At 37.4% G+C, this 23,098-nt stretch overlaps 1 protein-coding gene across 4 annotated transcripts in view; it reads left to right on the top strand.

Annotated features, from left to right (window-relative positions):
- Nucleotides 1-22,870, top strand: part of Kmt2e (lysine methyltransferase 2E (inactive)) — a 66,159-nt gene extending 43,289 nt beyond the window's left edge. For 2 of the 4 annotated variants that reach the window (XM_051174826.1, XM_051174827.1), the window contains 15 exons: nt 168-277; nt 2,464-2,728; nt 3,475-3,573; nt 11,647-11,811; nt 12,519-12,827; nt 15,206-15,460; nt 15,625-15,769; nt 16,260-16,510; nt 16,837-16,893; nt 17,022-17,585; nt 18,574-18,860; nt 19,568-19,656; nt 19,759-19,884; nt 20,047-20,132; nt 20,608-22,870. In XM_051174826.1, the coding sequence (XP_051030783.1) occupies nt 168-277; nt 2,464-2,728; nt 3,475-3,573; nt 11,647-11,811; nt 12,519-12,827; nt 15,206-15,460; nt 15,625-15,769; nt 16,260-16,510; nt 16,837-16,893; nt 17,022-17,585; nt 18,574-18,860; nt 19,568-19,656; nt 19,759-19,884; nt 20,047-20,132; nt 20,608-22,116 (4,317 nt within the window). In that variant the 3' untranslated portion in view covers nt 22,117-22,870. The remainder of the gene's footprint in view (nt 1-167; nt 278-2,463; nt 2,729-3,474; nt 3,574-11,646; nt 11,812-12,518; nt 12,828-15,205; nt 15,461-15,624; nt 15,770-16,259; nt 16,511-16,836; nt 16,894-17,021; nt 17,586-18,573; nt 18,861-19,567; nt 19,657-19,758; nt 19,885-20,046; nt 20,133-20,607) is intronic. The other 2 variants (XM_051174828.1, XM_051174829.1) reach the window with 2 other exon arrangements.
- Nucleotides 22,871-23,098: the final 228 nt, after the last annotated feature.

Below are 23,098 nucleotides of genomic sequence, written 5' to 3' on the forward strand. Positions count from 1 at the left end.
TTGTAAGTCTTGTGATGAATGGCCACTTGTAAAATGCTCTTAATAATATTCTTAGCCAGTCATGGTAGTGTAGTGAGACACTGTATCAAAAACAAACTACATAAACTAATAATAATGAATAATCTTCCTAATAGTGTATAGGAATATAAAATTATGCTTCTTAATAGGTAAGGCATGAAATTGAAGATGGAACCATACATCTCTACATTTACTCTGTACAGAATATTCCAAAAGGGACTGAAATTACTATTGCCTTTGATTTTGACTACGGGAATTGGTAAGTTCAAGTCTGTAAATGCCTTAGCTTTTTCAAATAGATTAATGCCTTCATCATAATTTAGGCATTAATTATTAGGAGATGGTTGAAAGTACCCAAAATGAAGTATGCTGTCATCAGCAATTCCATCCATCCTTGTTACTTATTTCATAGACTTCATTGTAATGTGTATGTTCAGACCTAATTATTAGCTTTAAGTTACCTATATAGGACTGACTTTATTATGTGAGAATTTTTTTTTCTCTCAGTTTCTTATACTTCAACCTGTTAAAATAACTTACTTGGTCATTTGTTATGAACACATAAATTTTTCATAACAACAAAAGTACTGTGTCAATTTTTCTTTGTATTGTATATCCTGCAGTAAAAACTTGAGAAGTTTTGTTTTGTTTTAGAAAAAAAAACCTATTTGTATTTTTAAAACTATAATGAAACACAAATATCCATGTTCGCATTTCCAAATTAAGAAATAAAGCAGGAAATGAAGTTGTGTAGAGTGTTTTTCTCTTTTGTGAGGTAAAAGAAGAGGAATTAGGCTATCCTCAGACTCCCTAAGATGTTCTTGAACTCTGCTTTTTCAGCCTCTGTTTCCCCATGATAGAATTGCAGATGTGTACCACATCTCTTTCACTCTTTTTCAATTCTGTGTGTTTTGTAGTTTTTTGGATTGCAAACATTTTAATTCATTTCCTCCTGTATTTTATTATTTGTTTGTTTTTATGTGTGTATGTCAGTGTATACGACATGGGTGGATGCCAGAGGCCAGCACTTGCAGCTGGATCTGGGTTGGGAGCTGTCTAGCTGTGGGTGATGGGAACCAAACCTGAGTTCTCTGAAATTGCTTTTCTCTTTGAGCCATCCTCCTCCATGTTATCAAACATTTTATGACAGACATCATTTCTAAAATGGTGTGCAGCTTCTTTACCTTCAATGTGTATCTCTACTGTTGTCATAGTTATAATAGTGTAGACTTTTCCGTTTTGTTCTTAATTTTTATTTGTGTGTGTGTTTATGTGAATGTATGCCACATGTGTATTGGTTCCTGCATGGGCCCCTCTGTGGGTGCAGGGAAGTAAACTTGGGTTCTCTACAGCAGCGGGATGTGACCTTAGTTGCTGAGCCAACTCCCCAGCCTCAGGAAATAGGCTATTTTGAAAGCCTGTTAGTAACAGCATGTATGCTTAATGTGTGGTGCCTGTATTTTTTTTTTAAAAGACGGGCTTACCTTACTCTCTCCAGCTTATTAAAAGGTTTTAACCTCTCAGAAGGGTGGAAGTAAAACAAAATGGCTGTGCATACTGCTTTAGGAGAAGTTCAGAATGGAAACTTTTAAAGATCTGTATAGTTTTATATCTAGCTTGATTACTTGTTATGTAACTATATACCAGTTTCAGCATTGCTTTGTGATTCCTTGGCTCAAGATTGCGAATACTACTCACTTAATGGAATGCTTTGAATTGTTGGTGAATTAACATATATGAATTTTTTAAAGCAGTTTCTGGTGTAGAATAACTGTTGAGGTAAACACAAGTTGTTGCATCAGACTTCTGCAGTTAAGTGTAATCCAAAAAGGAAGCATCTAGAGACCCATGAGCCTAAGCTTTAAGGTCATCTATAATATTGAGAGTATTAATAATTACTGAGAAGATGAGGGACAGTATAAATTTTCAGGCTCCCATTTAAAAGAGAGAAGAGTTAGAATTAAGTTTTCTTTGAGGTATCTTTTAAGGAAAACTGGTTATTAAAATCATTCCTTAAAGTATATTACAAACTAGGTAAGACCTGGTATTTATCTAGCTAGCATTTTTCTTTAACTGAAGAGTCAGCACAACACTCAGACCAAGTAAGGGTAGTTTTTGCCTTAACGCTGTCTACTTTGCACAGGCTATAGTATTCTTTACTTTAAGAGACTGTGTTCAAAACCAACATCTAAAGGCTGGGGCTATAGCACTTGCCTAGCATATTTGAAGTATTTGTCTTTGGGCCCAATCCCCAATAAAAATCAGTATCGAATACTTTGTTTTTATGAAAAACATTTGTTTTTGTCATAGTTACCAGGAACTCAAAATGCTAAGGCTTACTTGTAATTAATAACAATGTGAATTTTATGGAGTTACAGCTTAAAAGAGATTATGAACTTCTCAGTCTTGTTTTATATAGTAACATTTACCTGATTACCATTTCAGTAAATACAAGGTGGACTGTGCATGCCTCAAGGAAAATCCGGAATGCCCTGTTCTGAAACGGAGCTTGGAATCCACAGAAAACATCAATAATGGTTATGAGACCAGAAGAAAAAAAGGAAAAAAGGAGAAAGATATTTCAAAAGACAAAGATATACAAAATCAGAATATTACTTTAGATTGCGAAGGAACAAACAACAAAATAAAGAGTCCAGAAGCAAAACAGAGGAAGCTTTCTCCACTGAGACTATCAGTATCAAATAATCAGGTACTACTCTTTAATTCTCAAGGAAATTATTTTAAAGAGGAAAATGTTGTATTTGAACATATTTTTAAGCATAAAATCATTAAATAGTCTAAAATTTCTTTTTCCAGTGCTGGAGATACAACATAGGGCCTAACACATGCCGGGCAAATGTTGTACCACTGTGTGATACTATCTCCAGTCCTATTTTGTGATTTACTTTCAGATATGATTTCCTACAATAGATGTCAAATTATTAAGAAACCACCAAGTTGACAGATCCTTATATAGTTGAACATTTTCCTAAGACTGGGTAATTAAGGCTATTCCAGACAGCATGGGTTTTTGCTGTTTCTTTGAGACAGTGTCTTACTCTTGAGTTTAGGAACTCACTACATAGCCCAGGCTAGCCTAGAACTCAGCTCTGTCTACTTCTGCCTCCAGAGTACAGTATTAATGATATGTGCCACCATGTCCCATATGTAGCTATCTTTAGTATTGAATTGAACAGTGAAAATTTCACTTCTGTAGGTTTGGTGAAAATTGTTCTGAACAAATATGAACATAAAGCCACACTGCTTTATGATAGGAACTTCATAAAACAAAATTACTTGCTTATATGAGTTTGAAAACATTGATTAGAAATTGAGATTTTCGTGGCCTTCTTATTTCACACAATTGTGGTTAAAAGATATAATTCACAGTTCTTATTTTATAGATGGAGTAATAATTTAGTACTAATAGTAAGCAATGTCATTCCCATTTTTCAGGAACCAGATTTTATTGATGATATGGAAGAAAAAGCTACCATTAGCAATGAAGTAGAGATGGAATCTGAGGAGCAGATTGCAGAAAGAAAAAGGAAGATGGTAAGTTAGGGGCTAGTGGTTGCTCTTGGTGCCTTGGGCTGGGTCAGCTGCTCTTCTATGAGCTAATTTCTTTATCTGGGTTTCTGTCTTTCAAGGTAGTAAATTTGGGGCTCATGACATGACATTGAGCATTTATATTTGTCTTTGCCATTACCATTCAAATACACTTTTTTTTTTAAAATACTTTCATAGATTTTCATTGGGTACTTAAGAATGTATATTACTTTTAAGAAATGTCTTTGAACATTTTTAGAGCCAAGAATTTTTAATAAATTTAATGCCACAATTATTGTTCAGTATGTCTTTTCATTAGCTAAATGTTTTGTTTCTTTCCATGATTTAAGACAGAAACAGAACTTTAAGCTTTATATTATTATTAAGTCAGGTAAATAACTTAGTAAAACTTCAAGATCCACCATGGTTTAGTAGCAAAGTGTCTGTATTTTCACAGTTACCATAAACAAAAGCTCTGTTTCCCTCATGACTTATCAGTGTAAATTGGACAAGAAATTGTAAGTCAATTATTACAGCAGTGTGTTGACTTATACCTGTAATCTCAAAGAGTTTGTAGGGATGGAAAGATAGGATTACCATGAGATGAGTAGGTAAGTAAATTACAGGGTTGGAGTATAGCTTGGTAAAAGAGCACTTGTATGGCATGTAAGGGCCTAGGTTGATCTGGTGTGCACCACCCCCCCCCCCAAAAAAAGAGAGAATTAACAATGGCAATTAGCTTTCAATAGTTTCTGACCCAAGAACTGAAAACTGACTTTATAAACTATGATGTGCTTAGTGTAGATTTCCCACATTCTTTTGTGTTTCTTGATGTTGGGGTTTTCATACCTTATTCCATGGGTTCTCATGTGTAACATATAACTAGAGTAGGACTGTAAGACATTGGATCTTTGTAGACTTAGTTTAAAATCATGATAGTGGTCATCCTCTACTGATTGCTAAAATACCTGCATTGTGAAAGCAATACAGACCTGTTTCATAGCTTCAGGTCTACAGAACCACCTGCTCTTAAGGTGAATACAGGTGAAAGCTTGGAAGAGGTTGATTCCTACATCAATCTTTTTTTTTTTTTTTTTTTTTTTTTTTAAGATTCAGTTATTCCTTAAATTACTTGTACCCAAATTACCTACAGCTATGTGCATACATACCCGGTGCCCTCAGAGGTCAGAAGGATGCCATCAGATCCTCTCAAACTGGAATTATGCATGGTTGTGAGCCATCATGTGGACACTGGGACCTGAACCCAGGTCCTCTGGAAGAGCAACAAGTTCTTTTAACCTCTGAGCCATCTCTCCAGCCCCTTCTCTTTCCACTAATTTTCAGTACTCTCCTGTCCATTCCCCAACTGGTGCAGCTTTAAATTTGTATTACTTCTGTAGAAGCCTTGATCAATTTATAGTCATTATGGGTTTTAGGGGGCCATATATCTAATATAGGAGGAAATTTTAAAACTGGCTTAAGAACTGTAATAAGCACCTGGGAACAGTAATAGATGACTGTAATCTCAGCATTTGAGATGTAGCTGATGGATGTTTAGGTCATCCTCTACTACATAGTAAGTTTGAGGATAGTCTGGCCTGCATGAAACCCTGTCTCTCTCCCACAAGCACATAATGCAAGGGCTTTAGGAAAAATAAGATGGCACTGGAGGTTATAGTATTTTCAAGGAGTTTTATCAGATTGCATTTTTTTCATTATGGTGCTACTTTTAAAATACCAGTCAAGCCAGGCATGGTGGCATATGCCTTTAATCTTTAGGGAGGTAGAGGCAGATGGATCTCTGTGAGTTTGAGGCCATTCTGGTTTACATAGTATAGTCCAGGACAGCCAGGGCTATAGAGGACCCTGTGCTCCACCCTTTAAAAAAGGTATGTGTATATATGTGTACACTCATATAAAGTGTTAGAACTTATATCCCCAGTTTTAGATCCTAGAAATTGGATACCCTTTGCATGTTAAAAGCTCAGTGTAGAAAATACATGTATTATGTAAGCTTGCTTGTGATCATATTTAGCTAATGTGAAACTCTTTAAATTTAAGACAGGGTTTCTCTGTGTAGTCCTGGCTGTCCTGCAACTCGCTCTATAGACCAGGCTGGCCTCAAACTCAACAGAGATCCACTTGCTAGGATTAAAAACGTGCACCATCACCATCCAGCTCTTTAACGTATAAAGTATGAATACATGGTGTCCTTTTGAAAGGATATGAAATCAGACTTAAAACTTTTGCCTCCTTGACCATAGCTTCATGATCATTGTAATCTTAACTGGAACATTACTTTGATGTTTTGTTTATTGATGTAAATAAGTTTCTAAATAATTAATATTGTTTTTCTTCTCAAAGTCTTACTTGACTTTGGAAAAAAAAATTGATTTGAATCAGCTTTTATTCTTGTAGATTCTGTCATTAATACCAGCAGTTGGATAGAAGAGTAAATGGAAAAATGGCAACTTAAAAGGGAAGTAGACTATAGATGGTAGCAATACTTCTGAGAAATTTATGTCAAACTGATTAAAATTTTCTCTTATGCAGGACAGTTCATTAGGAACTACTAGCTAATATGTTTAATTTATCATATTTGGATAAAGAGGAATCAGAAGTGTTGTCCTTCAAGTTCTGTGGAATCTTTTGTATACAATTTTAAGAAAACAATTGTTTTGCTGATTTTTATCTATATAAATAATAACTTACTCAGTTTTAACTAATATATTGGTATGTGAAGGTGTACTGTGTGGTGTCTTTCACTATGCACTATAACTGTCTGGAATTCTGTTGAGATCTATGTGCCCTTGCCTCCCGATGCCTATTATAGTCAAATAGCTTAAACTTGGAGTCATGAAAGTTGACTCATGATGGTCTTCACATTAAAATTGGGAATCAGTGAAAGGGTGGTCAGGAAGTAATGAGATCTGTGGACTTTGCCAGTGTTGTACTGTTGCATAAACTCCCTGATGGCTTACTTGGGAGTTCTTGTAGGTGAGGACAGCTACATTCCCTTGATCAAAGCTGGCCCTCCTTTAGTTGAGGTCACTTAGCCTTTTCACCTGAGTGTGCAGCTTCAGGAAGGATATGGATCTGGAGGAGCATGGGAGGAAGAGGACATTGGGCTAGGTATCCAGATACGTCCAATCAACTCTGGTGATCAGTGAGTAGGTGACAGATGGCTAAGCTAGATAACTCTCACATAATAACATAAACTTCTTATGAGAACTTGTTTGTTATCATAACCTCAGCTGCTAAGGTAGGAAGAAGTACATGGCTTTTAGAATGGTAGCAACTTAGTATGAGTCACTTAGAAAAGTGGGCCACAAGTATGAGCTAAATGAATCTTTTTCACAGCCCAGCTTATGACTGCAGGCAATGCCTGGAATCATGCATGATTCTGTTTTTAGAGGCAGGATGTATTTTAAAGACGTCTATTGTTACTTAGAAATTGTTGGTTAGCCTTATGTGCACTTGAATACCTTGCAGCTTTTGGAGTAAATGATGACTCTTTTGGAATTCCTGGTTCTTATTTTAGGGAACAAGTATCCTGGGGAAACACTTATTTTTTTAAAATCTAGCTATTACTGATGAATTTATAAGTGATTTAACTTAGAAAAAGTTTAGAAGGTGCCAAGCTTTAATATTATTAGAGTATGGGAGCAAATTTATTGCCAGAAACATCATCTGATGACAGAAGTGTAATAGGAATTATCCTAACTCACCACTGCTTTCTCCTTGTCGCATGACTAAGCTGATACTAATTCTTCAGATTAGTAATAGTCTGTCCAAACAAAATGAGGTGGTTATGGTTTAGTTGCCTGATAATAAATATTCAAAATATTTAAATGTTTCCAGTCATGCCTTTTCACATAGCGGTGGCCTCTACTTTATAAACGCATAATTATTACTCATTTAACAAAAATCTGAGTGCTTGATACATGGGTAGGGTTTACTTATATAAAATTAGGCAAATAGAGAAGGTGGAGCAGCTGTTAGAGAATGGGCATAATGAATATGAATGTCAAATAGAGGGCTCTTGAGGGTATGTTTAACTGTCACGTGGTACAGAAAATGGACAATGCTCATTACTTTGGAATGACTTCCATTCATATTAATCTTAGCCAGCTATCTTCAAACTTCATTTATCCATTTTCATTTCTGTTTGACAGGGGTTTGGGGGAAGTTTGTATTTCTAAAGTAAGTAGTTTTTTCTGAACCATGAGATAGTTATTTGGTAGGTGTTTTTTGGTTTCATCTTCTTCCTCTTACAGTTTTGTGTTTCTCTAGTTATTTGGTAGGTATTTTTTGGTTTCATCTTCCTCTTACAGACAGTTTTGTGTTTCTCACTTCTAGAATTGGGGATATCTTACTATTGGGATTCCTCCCCCTCCCCGGTCCCCCCCCCTCCCAGCCTCTGGGTACTGAGAATAAGAAGAGGGAGACTGGAAGGTTGCAGAGCTATGGTTTCCCTGGCCAGCTCTTGCTCTTGCACTCTGGCTATTACAGGCCAGGGGTACTTCTTTTAAAGTCCAGGGATAATTTCTGTTTCAGAAAAGGCACTTGCTAGCTACTTAATGGTGCTCAGACTACAATCTTATTTTCAGTTGTTTTGTGACAGCTTACCCAGTGTAGTTTATTTTCCACAGCAAGATGGCTTAGTGGGTAAAGGCATACACTGCCAAGCCTGATTACTCTGAATACAATTTCCAGGACCCATATTGTAGAAGGAGAGAACTACTTCAAAATTGTCCTTTAGCCCTCTGGAATGTATACCACTCCTTCCCACCCATAGATAGATACCCACAGAGATAAACTAAATTTTAAATTACACCTTAAGTAGGAAGAGGGAAGATTATCTTTTTCTTCTGCTTACAAGAAATTTTAATTCTAAGAAATAATATACTAGGAAAAATGAGAAGGATAGTGTATAAGATAGGTCATGTGGAATATTCCACATACTCTAGCTAACATTCCAGTATAACATTATACCATATCCAGTTCTGAATTGGAACCTGTCAGTTCCCCAGCTCACAGATAATGAAGTAGCTTTGGGCTCAGATAGAGCCATGGCTGTATCACTGTTCTAAACTACAGCCATTAGAAGCTATAGTCTTGCTAGGGTCAATTAGGATGTTCAGTACTCCCTTGTCTCCTCACCAACTCCAGTTCCCTGTAAACTACATCAGACTCAAGTTAATATACTTTTCAGAGATCTATAAAATAGTTGCAAGTTCATATTCATTAAATACACATCTTTACACAAGACCATGTACCAATTAATGCATTAGATACAGTAGTGAATATAAAAGCTGAATGAACTTGAGCTGGGCATGGTAGCACACATCTTTAATTGCAGCACTTAGGAGAGACAGAGGCAGACAGATCTCTGTGAGCTCAAAGACAACCTGGTCTACATAGTGAGTTCCAGGACAGCTAGAACTACACAGAGACCCTGTCTTTTAAAACAAATAAACAAATAAATAAACAAATAAGATAGTGGCTTTTATTCATTCAGCCAATCATTTATTCTTAAACATTTCTATAACTAAGAAATCTCGGTTAAAGTCATTAGGAATTTGTTTAGTGCTTTCAACTTTTGATATATAAAATAAATACTTGTAGAAATGCGGTAACACTCGTGTGTTGTGTGACATTGGTGTTTAATTGGAAAGAAGAGTAATAAGGAAACATGTAATTTATGCAAAGGCACTACCTTCAAGTCATCTACATATGTGGTGGATTTTTGTTCCCTTAGTATTATACAATGTGATATTTTTTAGACAGACTTAACCAACTCAAGATATGAACCACCTCTAATGTGTTTTGTTTACAACATGTTGTCACACAATTTTCAAGGGAGTTCAACCTTTACCTCACTGAGTCTAGTTCTTACATCATACAGTTTTATCTCAGATTCTTAATCTCATGATCCAAAACAAGGAAATCCTAGATTATATCAAAGAAATATGCCATACATTCATTACTGTCTAGGATAACTATAATAAAGAAAATCTCTTCTTTGGGTATCTACCTAGTAGTCGAGTTATTCACACACAAAAGATTTTTGGGCATCAGGAGAAATGGCTCAGTGGGTAAGAGTGCTTACTGCTGACTTCTGTAGAGGACCTGGGTTTGTTGCCCAGCACTTATATCCATGGCTCACAACTGCCTATAACTCCAGTTTGGGGGAGATTTGATGCCCCACCAAGATTACCTGCATGCACACAGTCCACAGAAACCCACACAGGCAAACACAAAAAAATAAATGTTGAGAAAAATAACGTTTTTCTAAAACAAGCTCGTTTCTTCTGAAAAATATTTCCCTAAGTTTTAAAATGTTTTTTTGAAAAGAAACAATCATAGTAGTTGAAGTCTCTTCTCCAACCAGGTTCAACAGTGAGGCAATTTGAAGAATTACTTTCGTGAAGTTTTTTAGAAAAATATTGATGTACAGAGACAGGGTTTTTTGTTTGTTTTTGTTTTTTAAGGAATTGAGTAAGGTAGAGGCAGAAATTTGACCAACAATTTGGCTTTAAAATTTTCAGTAACTCTGGGCCACTGTAGTGGTTGGTGCATGGCTTTAATCCCAGCACTTGGGAGGCAGAGGGTGGCCTCTTGAGTTCAAGGCCAGCCTGGTTTACAGAGCTAGTTCCAGGACAGGTTCCAAAGCTACAAAAGAAACCCTGTCTCAACGCTCCCCCTCCCCCCAAAAAAAAGAGAAGGAAAAAAAAAAAAAATTCCAGTTCCAGCTAACAAATGAAACCATGTTTTTGAATCACCTATTATTCCAGATTACGTGAAAAGATGCAGATGTGTGTCCATGAACAAGTAATCTTACCTCTGTGGACCTGTTTCCTCTGTATAAATTAAAAAGGGTGAAAAATGAGAAACGTTTCAAAGCAGTCCCAGTTGAGCTATGTTAGTACCTTTTGTTCCCTTACTGAATGTGTTTAGCAACAGTTATAAAGTGCTTAAATCTCTGCCAGTAATTACTGGAACTAAAGCTGAAGCTCCGTGTTGCAAACTCTGTGGCAGCCAGATCTTGAGTTTCTGATCTTTCTTTCTTTCTTCCCCACATCGATGACAATGAAGGAGGAAAGTCAAATGGATCTGAGCCTCAGGACCTGGTTCTTTGATTTGGAGAACTGGACAGTTGATGGACCTGCTTCCTGGTTCTGGTTGAGAGCTGAAGCATGTGCCAGGCCCTCTGCTCAAGGCTCTGGGTCTTGCTCTTAATGTTCTCTGCCCAAGAGAACTGATGCTCAAAGGAACTCTTGCTGTTCCCTCAGCCCTGTCTTGAAGTGTCAGTGTAAGGAAGGAAGAGCAGAAGGTAGAGGAACACCTTAAAGACTTGTGATGGAGGGCAGACTTGTGATGGAGGGCAGGAGGGCAAAAGTAGAAGTGAGAGTTAACGTTTATGAATGACTGCCATTTCCCAAGTATTGTTTCAAAGCCTCATGTTTTCTCTTGGAACTCAGTAACAACAATGAAGTGTTAAGTGTTGTGTGATCCTTTATAGTCTTAAAAGTGTCAAAATTAATTTTCCAGAGTGATAAGAGCGTGGTGCAGGTATGGCTTGATCCTCAGACTTTGCCACAATGTCACAATCACTCATTGACTCCTTAACTGCATTTGCGAGTTTTGTCTTTGGTTTTTTTGTTTGTTTTTGTGTGTGTGTGTTTGTTTTGTTTTATGTTTTTTCTTTTTTGTTTCCTTAGGGAGTTCCAGTCTTATTTTTACAAGGCAAACCTCTCTATTGAATATTTATTTATTTGTTTGTTTGTTTGTTTGGTTGGTTGGTTGGTTTGTTAAAACAAGGAAGTTGTTTGTTTTTTAAGGCTTCTTTGCTGTATTGTCCTTTTGTGGTATACACTCATAAAAAGAGCTCACTGAGATGAGGTTTGGGATTCATGCACATGCTGAATGGCTGTAAACTGGTCCCTATCCTACGAACAATAGACTTGCTATGCTAACCGTATCACAGCAGTTTTTAAAATCTGTCATGAAATTTTGACATTTAGAAGTTTTGCTTTGGAATAATGATATTATTTACTTCAAACTTAAATTCCATAGACAAGAGAAGAAAGGAAAATGGAAGCAATTTTGCAAGCTTTTGCCAGACTTGAAAAAAGAGAGAAAAGACGAGAACAAGCTTTGGAAAGGATCAGCACAGCCAAGACGGAAGTTAAGCCTGAGTGCAAAGAGTCACAGATTATTACAGATGCCGAAGTTAGCCAGGTATTATTACTTAGGCTTACTTTTACTTTCATATTGAAGTGCCTTCAAATATTTCTGCACAGTATAGTTACATCTACAAAATAATTTGTGTGCATACTTTTGTGAACATGTGGGGGTCAGAAGGCAGCAACTCTGAGTCAGTTCCGTCTCATGTGGACTCTGGGCTCAAAGGCATCTCACCTGCCCATGAATTTTAAATAGCACCCAGTATTAAAGTGTTTTCAAATCTTTGGAAAATTTAGACTTGAAATGAGATTATATTTGCCTTGCTTTGAAGTAAGAAAGTATAGAATTATTTTGGTTTGTTATAAGAAGTTGGCTAGTCCACTGAAGCCTGCCAACTTTTAACTATGTGGCAGAAGGAGAGAATCAACACCTACAGGGTGTATCTCACATGCACACACACAGTTAAGTACATACTTTTTTGTTTGTTTATTTAATATTACTGTTTTTTCAAGACAAGGTTACTCTCTGTAGCCCTGGCTGTCCTGGAACTCACTGTATAGACCAGGCTGGACCCAAACTCAGAGATCCACCTGACTCTGCCTCCTGAGTGCTGGGATTAAAGATGTGTGCCACCACAAACAACATAAAATACATAACTTAAAAAAAAATGACTCTGGAAAGCTAGTTTTTAAAGTAATGTCATATTTCAACCTAAACATATCTATAAGCATGAGAAGTCCCGTTATTATATTTTGAACTAGGAACAAGTAAAAGAAGAGACTGCTATCAAGCCAACCCCTGCCAAAGTAAATAGAACTAAGCAAAGAAAAAGCTTTTCTCGAAGTAGAACTCACATTGGACAGCAGCGTCGGAGACACAGGACCGTCAGCATGTGTTCAGACATACAACCATCTTCTCCTGACATTGAAGTTACGTCACAACAGAACGATATTGAAAACACTATACTTGCTGTAGAGCCAGAAACTGAAACTGCACCAGCAGAAATAATTACTGAAGTAGAAATTCCAGCACTTAATAAATGTCTCACAAAATACCCCAAAACAAAGAAGGTATGAGTCTAATGATAGTAAGAACCATTTGCAAACAGATGTCTCTTAACTGAAAATTAAACTGTCTTAAAAATTAAATTTTATCACTTTTATACTTACATTTGATAAAGTATGAGAGGTACCAAATTATCAAGAACATTAATAGCTGCATTATGAAGATTAAATATGAAGACCTTTGATATTACTATTAATGATTTCTCTAAATAAGCTTTGCTTCCAATATATAAAATATCTCTATGCCTACAGATCTAATCCAGGGCCTTGTGAACGACAGGCAAGCACTCTACACCAGAGCCACACTCCCAGCCCTTCTTGTTTGTACATTTACAGTTTATGTAGGTAGATCATAAGAATTGAAAGTAAAGAAACATATTTTCAATACAATAAGAATGTGGACTTAAAAGTTTTTGGTATTTATTTGTATGTGCTCCAGAGTGCACATGTGGTAACCAGTGGATAAGTTGCAGTAGACAGTGTTACCCATCCATTATGTGGGTTCCAGGCTTGGCAGGAAAGTACCCTTGCCCACTGAGATGTGCCCACTGAGTCATCCTCTGAGGAAATCAGTTTTAGATCAAATCATTAATAGAAATCTTTGAAAAATCATCAGAGTTAATGAAGCAGTTTGAACTTTTCAGCTCAAGAGTAACAGGGTAATATTAGGGGCTATTGTTTTTGTCTAAATGACATCATACAGGGATAGGTGACCAGTATTTTGGAACTCTTTAGCTGTCTTTTTCTTACCTAATTTCACAGTTTGTAGGCAGGCTGTTAAACAATGAAAAGTATGCATAATGAATTCTAGTGTGAGTTCAAGATTATGTATCAGTAGCAGACTCTAGTTTCCTTGCCAGAGAGTCAGGTTTTATTGGAGACATCAGTAATGTTTCATTTAAAGGTATTATGTTATATATCTTAAGCAAGTGGATATTTGCCTTCAATAGTTAGTGTATTTTTTACCTGCATCTTTTTGAAATGAAAAATATACTTAAGCTTTTAAACTATTTATCAATTACAAATATCATTTATATATATTAAATATAAATATTTGTTAAAAGCAAATTTTTGGCAGTGTTATGTGTTATTTATAGCATATGTTATCATTCTGTCTAATAATACATAGAATAGCATTGTCCTACAAAGGCACATATAGGTAAAGGAAGACAGAAATTGTGAAAAAATGCTTTGGAAGATAGGCTGTTTCTTGTATGTGTATGACTATGTAATACTTCCCAACAGCAAAAAATAATGTTCCTAAGTAACTATTTTTGTTTTGTTTTTTTGTTTTGTTTTTTTGAAGCCATTAGTCTTCAGGACCAGGTATAATCAGATAGGCAGGAGAGGATAGATTATGAGGGCTAGGGTGTGGCTCAGTAGAATAGCACTTGCCTAGGGTGTGCAAGGCCCTGGGCACAATCCTAAGCATTTTTATTAAAAGAACAACAAAAACAGCTGAATTCTGTACATGGGGGAAATGATAAAATTTCAAAAGCATAGGTTCTTCAGAGGTATTTCAAACCTCTAAAGACCCAAGGATTGTCAGTGTGAACAATGCTTCTTTATCCATGTGCTAACCTCATCTCCAGGCAACTGTGATGGGTGCCTTGTTTAGAAAAGCACTCCTTGAAAAGCAGACTTTCCTAACAACCCTACAGTCAGTCTCAAAGCAACAGGCCTACATTGTTTGTGGCACTCACTGGTATCTCCTAGATTTTGCTATATCAAAAAAACAAAACAAAACCAAAAATAAAAAGGGAAGGGGGAAAAAGGCCCCTGGTGCTGGCTGGTCGGGTGCTTACTATATTGTAGCCCAGGCTAAGCTCAAACTTGTGTCAGTGTTCCTGACTTAGCCTGGGATAACAGATGGTGCACTACCATGACCTTCCAAAAATTAATGTCTTTTGTAATATAAATTTTGTACATGTGTCCATCTATTTTATCCCTATAAAATAATACATAATAGTCCTTAGAATAATAGTAAATGAAAAAATGAGAGTACTGATAGTGGGATTTCATTTTCACCACATAATATACTTTTTGTTAAAGATTATTACTAATTATGCATGTGTGTGTGTGTCTGTGGGTATATATGCACGAGTGCAGGTACCCCATGTAGGCCAGAGTGTCAGATCCCATTGGAGCTGGAGTTACAGGCGGTTGTAAGCCACCTGACATGGGTGCTGGGAACCGAACTTGGGTCCTCTCTGAATACTTGCTCTTAACCGCTGAGCCATCTCTCCAGTCCGATTACATGAATAATCTAAATTACCCAACTTATCGTCTTAGACGATGTGCCAATATCTAATTTGATATTAGAATATTCTGTAGTGGAATCTGTGCAATTACTATATAGTGATCCAAATGTTTCTGTTCTCTAGCACTTGGTCAATGAATGGTTAAGTGAGAAGAATGAGAAGACAGGAAAACCTTCAGACAGCCTTTCAGAAAGGCCTCTGCGCATAACTACAGATCCAGAGGTGTTAGCTACACAGCTCAATTCTTTGCCAGGTCTCACTTACAGCCCCCATGTATACTCTACTCCTAAGCATTATATTAGATTTACATCACCATTCCTTTCGGAAAAAAAGAGAAGAAAAGAAACTACTGAAAACATTTCTGGCTCATGCAAAAAGGTAAACTTTTCTTTGGATATAAAAATCTAGGAGAAGCCAAATGCAAATTCAGTCCTTACTAGACCTCCTCACAATGAAATGCTTTTGTGATTGGCTTTGCATTTATAGGCTATGGCAATAGCTTCAAACTAATCCTTATTCATTTATTGTTTGTTTTTATTCAGAGATGGTTGAAACAAGCCCTAGAAGAAGAAAATTCAACAATTTTACATAGATATCATTCACTTTGTCAAGAAGAATCCAGAAGCCCTACAGTTAATGGTGAAAATAAAAGTCCACTGCTGTTAAATGACAGCTGTTCCCTCTCAGGTAGTGCTTTTGTTCGGTGGTGTTTTAGTGTGAGGAATTGTGGCAGGACAGTTGTAGCTTTGTGACAACAGAGTCTAGTCACTGCTGTGTACTTCAGAAAAGAAGCCTACTGCTACAGGTTATCTATTTCTGCTCAACATGTCTTGCATGTAGACAGAAATAAAACCATAGATGGAAATAACTAAGTTGGGTTTCTTTTTGGTGAGGCTAGGTGCTTTCCAGTGGATTCAAAGGGATGCCACAAACATCAGTTACAATTACGCAGTACTTAATAAGATTGTGTGTGTGACTTCTAGGCTTATAAGCTTCAGGCAAGGTAATATTTGCTAATACTGAAACTTTTGGGGGCTTAAGGAAGATTTCATGTTAGCACCTTTTTTTTTTTTTTTTTTTTTTAAACACTAGTTTGTGGGTAAAAGTCATGTTAATTACTGTTCTTATAGCAAATACCAGCAGTATGATTTCTTATAGATTATTATTTTACCAACAGATTTAACTACTCCACTAAAAAAAAGAAGACTTTACCAGTTGCTAGATTCTGCTTACTCAGAAAGCTCGACCCCTACTCCTTCACCATATGCTACACCAACTCACACAGACATCACTCCTATGGATCCCGCATTCGCCACTCCTCCACGAATCAAATCAGATGATGAAACTTACAGAAATGGTTATAAACCCATATATTCGCCAGTGACTCCAGTAACACCTGGCACACCAGGAAACACTATGCACTTTGAGGTGAGACATTTCGGGGGAGGGGTTGAAATATCTATTCCTGGGAATAAATGTTTATCGAACTTTTTTGGCAGACCTGTTCCTGCCTTGTTAATTAGTGTGGTAAGAAACTAAGAAAATTGGGAACCTATATTTATATAAATTTATAATTTTTATTGTGCCACAATGAGCATTTTTTAATATCAAATTGACTTAAAGCAAGTGTGTTCAACAAGATTTAAATCTAAATAAATCTATGCGTCAGTCTTTTTAACTTTTCATGTCTTCAAACTATAGAGGTAGTACTTTAATTTCTAATTACTTTTAATTTCTACATTACTTTTATGTAGAATATTTCTTCCCCAGAGAGTTCTCCAGAAATAAAGAGACGTACTTACAATCAAGAGGTAAGGAATTATCCCCCCCCCAAAAAAACCCACTCATTTTGCTGATTTTCTCTAATATTATTTTGCTTAAATTATTAAATAATAAATTGTCCGTAAATGGCATTGTGTGATTCTCCTACCACCAACAGGGATATGACAGATCTTCAACCATGCTAATGTTGGGGCCTTTTAGAAATTCCAATTTAACTGAACTGGGCCTTCAAGAAATAAAGACTATTGGTTATACCAGCCCAAGGAGTAGGACTGAAGCCAACAGGCCATGCCCAGGGGAGAAAGAATTAGTGTCAGACCTTCAACTGGGACTTGATGCAGTCGAGCCAGCAGCCTTACAAAAAACCATGGAAATACCAGCCCATGAAAGGGCTGAGCCCAACAGCCAACTAGACTCAACCCACTCTGGACGAAGTACACTGTATTCTTCCTGGGTAAAGAGTCCTGACAGAACTGGAGTTAACTTCTCAGTCAACTCCAATTTGAGGGACTTGACACCCTCACATCAGCTGGAAATTGGAGGAGGCTTCCGAGTTAGTGAGTCAAAGTGCCTGATGCAGGATGACACCAGAGGCATGTTTATGGAAACAGCTGTCTTTTGTACTTCTGAAGATGCGCTTGTCTCTGGTTTTGGACAGACTGTTAATGACAATTTGATCGACGGGAGCTGTACACCCCAGAATCCACCACAAAAGAAAAAGGTTATAATTTAACAATTTACAGTCTTTTGAATGGGTTTTCTCTATGTTCTTAATGGCTTTTGGTAGTTACAGCATGTGTTATGTGAGGCATTTGTAACTTAGTGATGTAAGTGATGTAAGTTAAGATATTTTTTATATACATTTTAAAGCTTTTTGTAAGTAATCTGATGTTCCTAAGGAAGTAAAAATTATAGTGATATGAATCGTTTAATAAGAAATGTAGTTTGAGATAAAAGCCTCAAGGTGATTCTTTTTTTTCATGAAACAATAATCTTTAAAAAAATAAATGCCTCCACCAAAACCATACATAGATAATACTTGTTCTTATTTCTCTTATTTTACATTGAGCAGGCAGCCTTGGAGAGAAGAAATGCCTCTTCACCATCTCATAATACTTACAGTATTTAGGCCATGGATGTGAGAGTATTTTGGAAAGTATGATACTGTTTGATAAGATTCTACCTTAATATAGAAGTTCCTATTTTTGAGACAGAATGCCTTATTTTGAAAAAATGGGAGAAACACTTATTTGTTTAACTGATGTATAAAAGTCAAAGCATTTTAGTGATATGTGCTTTTAATTTTTATAACAGAGTCCAGTTGACAACTTTGTGGGAAGCAATGTAGTATAGTGGAAAGAGCACGGGCTTTCAAATAAGACCTAGGTTCGAATCCCGGCTCCAACACTCACCAGCTGTGTGACCTGGAGTGAGTGAGTTACTCAATTTCCTCATCTGTAAAATGGGGATGATAATATACCTACTTCTTAGGGTTGTTGTGAGGATTAAATGAGATATTACATAAATATCAGCTAAATACAATGCCTGGTATATAGTAGGCATTTAATAATTGTTAATTATTTATGGAAAATTCAATTATTTTTATATAATTTTCTAATATAAATGCTGCTATATCCTTTTTTAAAGAATAAATTGGTTCTGATACATAAAACAAGAATAAAAGATTTACTTCTTTTTTCTTATTTAAGGTTTCTCTATTAGAATACCGTAAGAGACAACGAGAAGCTAGGAAAAGTGGTTCTAAGACGGAAAACTTTGCTTTGATTAGTGTATCACCTCACACAAGTGGGAACCTGAGCAACAGTGGTGATGGATGTGTTCATGGCAGTGAAAACGGGGAGCAGGTAGAAAACCAGGCTAGCTTGCCTTTACCACCGCCAACTGCCACTTACAATTCTCCTTGTGAAGAGGGCAGCAGTAATTGTCCTGCTAAAGACGCCAATGCCAGTGAGAAGAAAGACCCAGAAGTTCAGTGGTAAGCTCCTTCCAAAATGTGCCATTGTATAAGGAGGGGAAAAAAAAAAAAAAGTTAAGGGAGTTACTCTTCCTGTTTGACAGCAAACAGGCAGCGCTTGGTAGTCATAACCTGGAAAGGTTGTTTCTGGGAAGGTCTAAATTTTCTTTCTTTCTTTTTTTTTTTTTAATCTTAGCCATGTAAATATTTCTTCCTGCAGAAGTTGCCATCCCAGTCAGCATCCTCTATAGTTGTATATCCCTTACCAATTACCTGGGATGAAGAAGCAGTTTTACTTAAGTGTTTCTACATTAAGACAGATGCAGCTTCATTAAGATGGCTCTCAGCAAATAGGAAAAGACCACATTTACTCTGCTCCTTACTCAACCTTCCCACTCAAATTTATAATTTTTAACCAGGCATTTTGTTGGGAGTATTTTTGCTCCCTTTGTTAAAGTGACCTTATAAATGTTAACACGGTATTTCCAATATACCTTCCTTTTTACCAAGAAACTGCCAAACACAAATGTTATACTGATTTCTAGTAAACAGGAATAAAAATCTCAGATTGGAGTGCAGTTAGCAATAGGACAAGCTGTTTTCAAAGCTTTAATACTAAGGTATTGTCCCAGTATAGCAAAATACTTCATATGAAGGCCATTTCACTCATCAAAAGACAGGAAATGTAATGTAGAGCTTCTTTGACCAGAGGATGTTTTATTTTATAGGACTGCCTCTACTTCAGTGGAGCAAGTGAGAGAAAGGAGTTATCAGAGAGCATTACTGCTCAGTGACCACCGTAGAGATAAAGACAGTGGTGAGTGTTCTTGCTTCTTCTCTACCAAGTGGGACTGGCTATTTACCCCCATTCCCTGTGAGCACTAACTTTCTTTATGGGTCTGCTCTGCTTCATCTTTAGGGGGAGAATCACCATGTGTGTCATGTTCACCGAATCATGTTCAGTCTTCACCTTCATCTCATTCAAATCACATTCCCCAGGTGCACACTAAGAGCCTAGTCCCTTCTTTGAGTGAACTTATAGCAGGTCAGTAATGCTATAATGATAGTAGATGGCCTATCTATCATGGCTATTATTTTAAAGTACTTTATGGTCAGAAAAAAGCTGTATACAATGGGCACTGTGTGTGTGGTGTGATAGTACACGTCTTGTAATCTTACACTGACTATAGTTTCTTCTGCTTTACAGATCCTGACCCTGAAAATCCAGAACCCACAACTTTGAGTGAATGTCCATCCCCTGACACTTCTCAGAGCCCCTCAAAAATGAGCAAGGTAATAACACTGACCTTTCAAAATCAGGCCATTCACAAATACTGATGTTAGGTAAAAGTATTAATCTGTGATTTCTATATACTCCCATTTACTCTTATTTGGCTTAACTTGCAGTATTCTCAGTACTCTTTTGAAGCTGACATTGCCCCCAGAAGTGTTTACTCTTATTTTCATGGCAACTTTATGACCAACCTATCAGCACTATATAAACAAAAGCTCAGGTGACATATATAAAAAGGAACGCTGTCCACCCTGCTCTGTGAAGAGCCTAAGTGTGTCCCACTGTAAACTAAAGGTGGTGTATCTGAGTAGTGCCTGTGTCTCTATACCTGTCGTATTTACACTACTTCCTCCCCTCTTTTAAAATTATTAAATAACATTAAATAACAAATAAGAGTAAACTTCAGGGTACTTGACACATTTTTAAAATTTATATAAACCAAAAAATTTATGTGAGTTGTTTTTTTCTTCATAGCCTGGTTCACCGGGGCCGATAAATCCTGCTCAGTCACATGGGAAAATACTCACAAAACCAGATTCCCACTGGGAGGCAACAGTCACTGTATCAGAAGCTGAGAACAGCATTCACCTAAAGATGGAGCTCCAGCAAAAACAGCTGTCAAGTAACACCCCAGCACTTTCAAAGACCCATCCTCCTCAGGCCCATGTTCGCAATGCAAATGAGCAACTTCCACAAAAGCTGCCTTCTGCACCAACAAGGTTGCACTGTCCTCCATCACCTCACATAGAAAACCCTCCCAAGTCCTCCACGCCTCACACAACTGTGCAGCACGGTTACCTCTCACCAAAGCCTCCTCCACAGCAGTTAGGATCTCCCTTCAGGCCTCACCATTCACAGTCACCTCAAGTTGGAACTCCTCAGCGAGAGACTCAGAGAAGTTTTTATCCAGCAGCACAGAATCTTCAAGCCAGTACTCAGCAGGCAGCTTCTGGAGCATTATTTACACAGACACCCTCAGGACAATCTTCAGCAACATACAGTCAGTTTAACCAACAAAGTCTCAGCAGCACGGCACCACCACCCCCACCCCCTCCGCCTCCTTCATCATACTATCAAAACCAGCAGCCCTCTGCAAACTTTCAGAATTATAGTCAGCTCAAAGGTAGTCTTTCCCAACAAACAGTGTTTACATCTGGACCAACTCAAGCACTTCCTGGCACCACAAGCCAACAATCAGTTCCAGGACACCATGTTACTCCAGGGCATTTTCTGCCATCTCAGAACCCTACCATTCACCATCAAACTGCTGCTACTGTGGTCCCACCCCCGCCTCCACCACCACCTGCTCCAGGACCACATCTCATGCAACAGCCAAACTCGCATCAGCAGCACTCTGTAGCACATGTGGTTGGGCCAGTTCATGCCGTCACCCCTGGGTCACACATTCATTCTCAGACTACTGGACACCATTTACCACCCCCCCCTCCACCTCCTGGTCCTGCCCCACATCACCATCCACCACCACCCCATCCTTCTACGGGACTGCAAAGTCTACAAGCACAACACCAGCATGTGGTAAACTCAGCACCCCCACCTCCTCCTCCTCCAGCCAGTGTTCTGGTTTCTGGGCATCATTCAACATCAGGTCAAGCCTTACACCACCCACCTCATCAAGGACCTCCACTTTTTCCTGCAAGTACTCATCCAACTGTCCTACCGTATCCCTCACAAACCACACATCATACCACTTTGGGACCAGGACCCCAACACCAGCCTTCTGGAACAGGGCCACATTGTCCATTACCAGTTGCAGGTCCTCATCATCAGCACCAAGGACCTAACAGTATTCCAACACCTACTGCTTCAGGGTTCTGTCCTCATCCTCATCCTGGCTCTGTGGCCCTGCCACATGGGGTGCAAGGACCTCAGCAGGCATCTCCAGTGCCTGGACAGATTCCAATTCACAGAGCACAGGTGCCACCAACATTTCAAAACAATTACCACGGTTCAGGGTGGCATTAAAATGGACTCTAATAACATTTTTTAAAATGTTCTGTAAGATAAACTGTATATTTCATATGTACCTGTTAAGGTACTTTTTAAAGCTTGTACATGAAACTTTGTATAAAAACAAAAAAGAAAAACAAACACCAGTGCTCTTTCATTGTATTTTTCCCATTTTTGCTTTTAAAATCCCTTAAGAAATGTGCTCTTAAGCCAGTCATAGGCATCTTTATTTTGTAAGTGAACATTCCAGCTGTTTTTCTGGCCATAGATCTGATACTACATGACCTTTAAATTTTATTGTTGCAGTTAATTCATTTTGTGAATATTTTCTATATTATTTTATACATATGCATTAAGTAAGGAAAGCACTATGAGGATTTTCTTCCCTTTTTATGGTCAGCAGTTCTGTGAGTGCATCTTAGGTCTGAAAATGCAATACAGGTTTTTATAATTTGGTGTGGACATGGCTCATTTTGTTTTATCAGTTTTTTGCAAGGAAAATGTAATTTAATGTATAGATAATTTCTAGTGACTCCTGACTGACTTGTAAATACTGCATTTCTTTTGCGTATATAATTGCTTTCAGCTTTTTCCATTTGGTATATAGCATTGTACATATGACAAGTCTTTTGCAAAAGTGTGATCTCTGTGAAAGTAGTACAGTAAGTACAGACCTTTCCTTTTTATTTCAAATATGCTGTTACATTGAAGCACTGGTTGGATATTTTAATTCATGTTAATAAATCACAATTATGTCAGTTTTACTAAATTGTTCTGTACAACTTCTGAGATTGAGGTCTGCTTAATGATTTTACAAAAGTTAACGATTTTTAAATATAATTTGTAAGGAAAGAACCTTCCTTTTTCTTTAGTAATTGCTACCTCAGCTGCTAGGCAGGCTACCAGCAGCAAGTCTGGGTGGTTCCCACAGTCCTTCCTATCATTTGCCTTTACTTGATAGGCATGAGTCACAGGAAATTAAATAGCCAAGCAGTGT

Source organism: Phodopus roborovskii, unplaced genomic scaffold, assembly GCF_943737965.1.
Source record: "Phodopus roborovskii unplaced genomic scaffold, PHOROB, whole genome shotgun sequence".
NCBI classification, from domain to species: domain Eukaryota; kingdom Metazoa; phylum Chordata; class Mammalia; order Rodentia; family Cricetidae; genus Phodopus; species Phodopus roborovskii.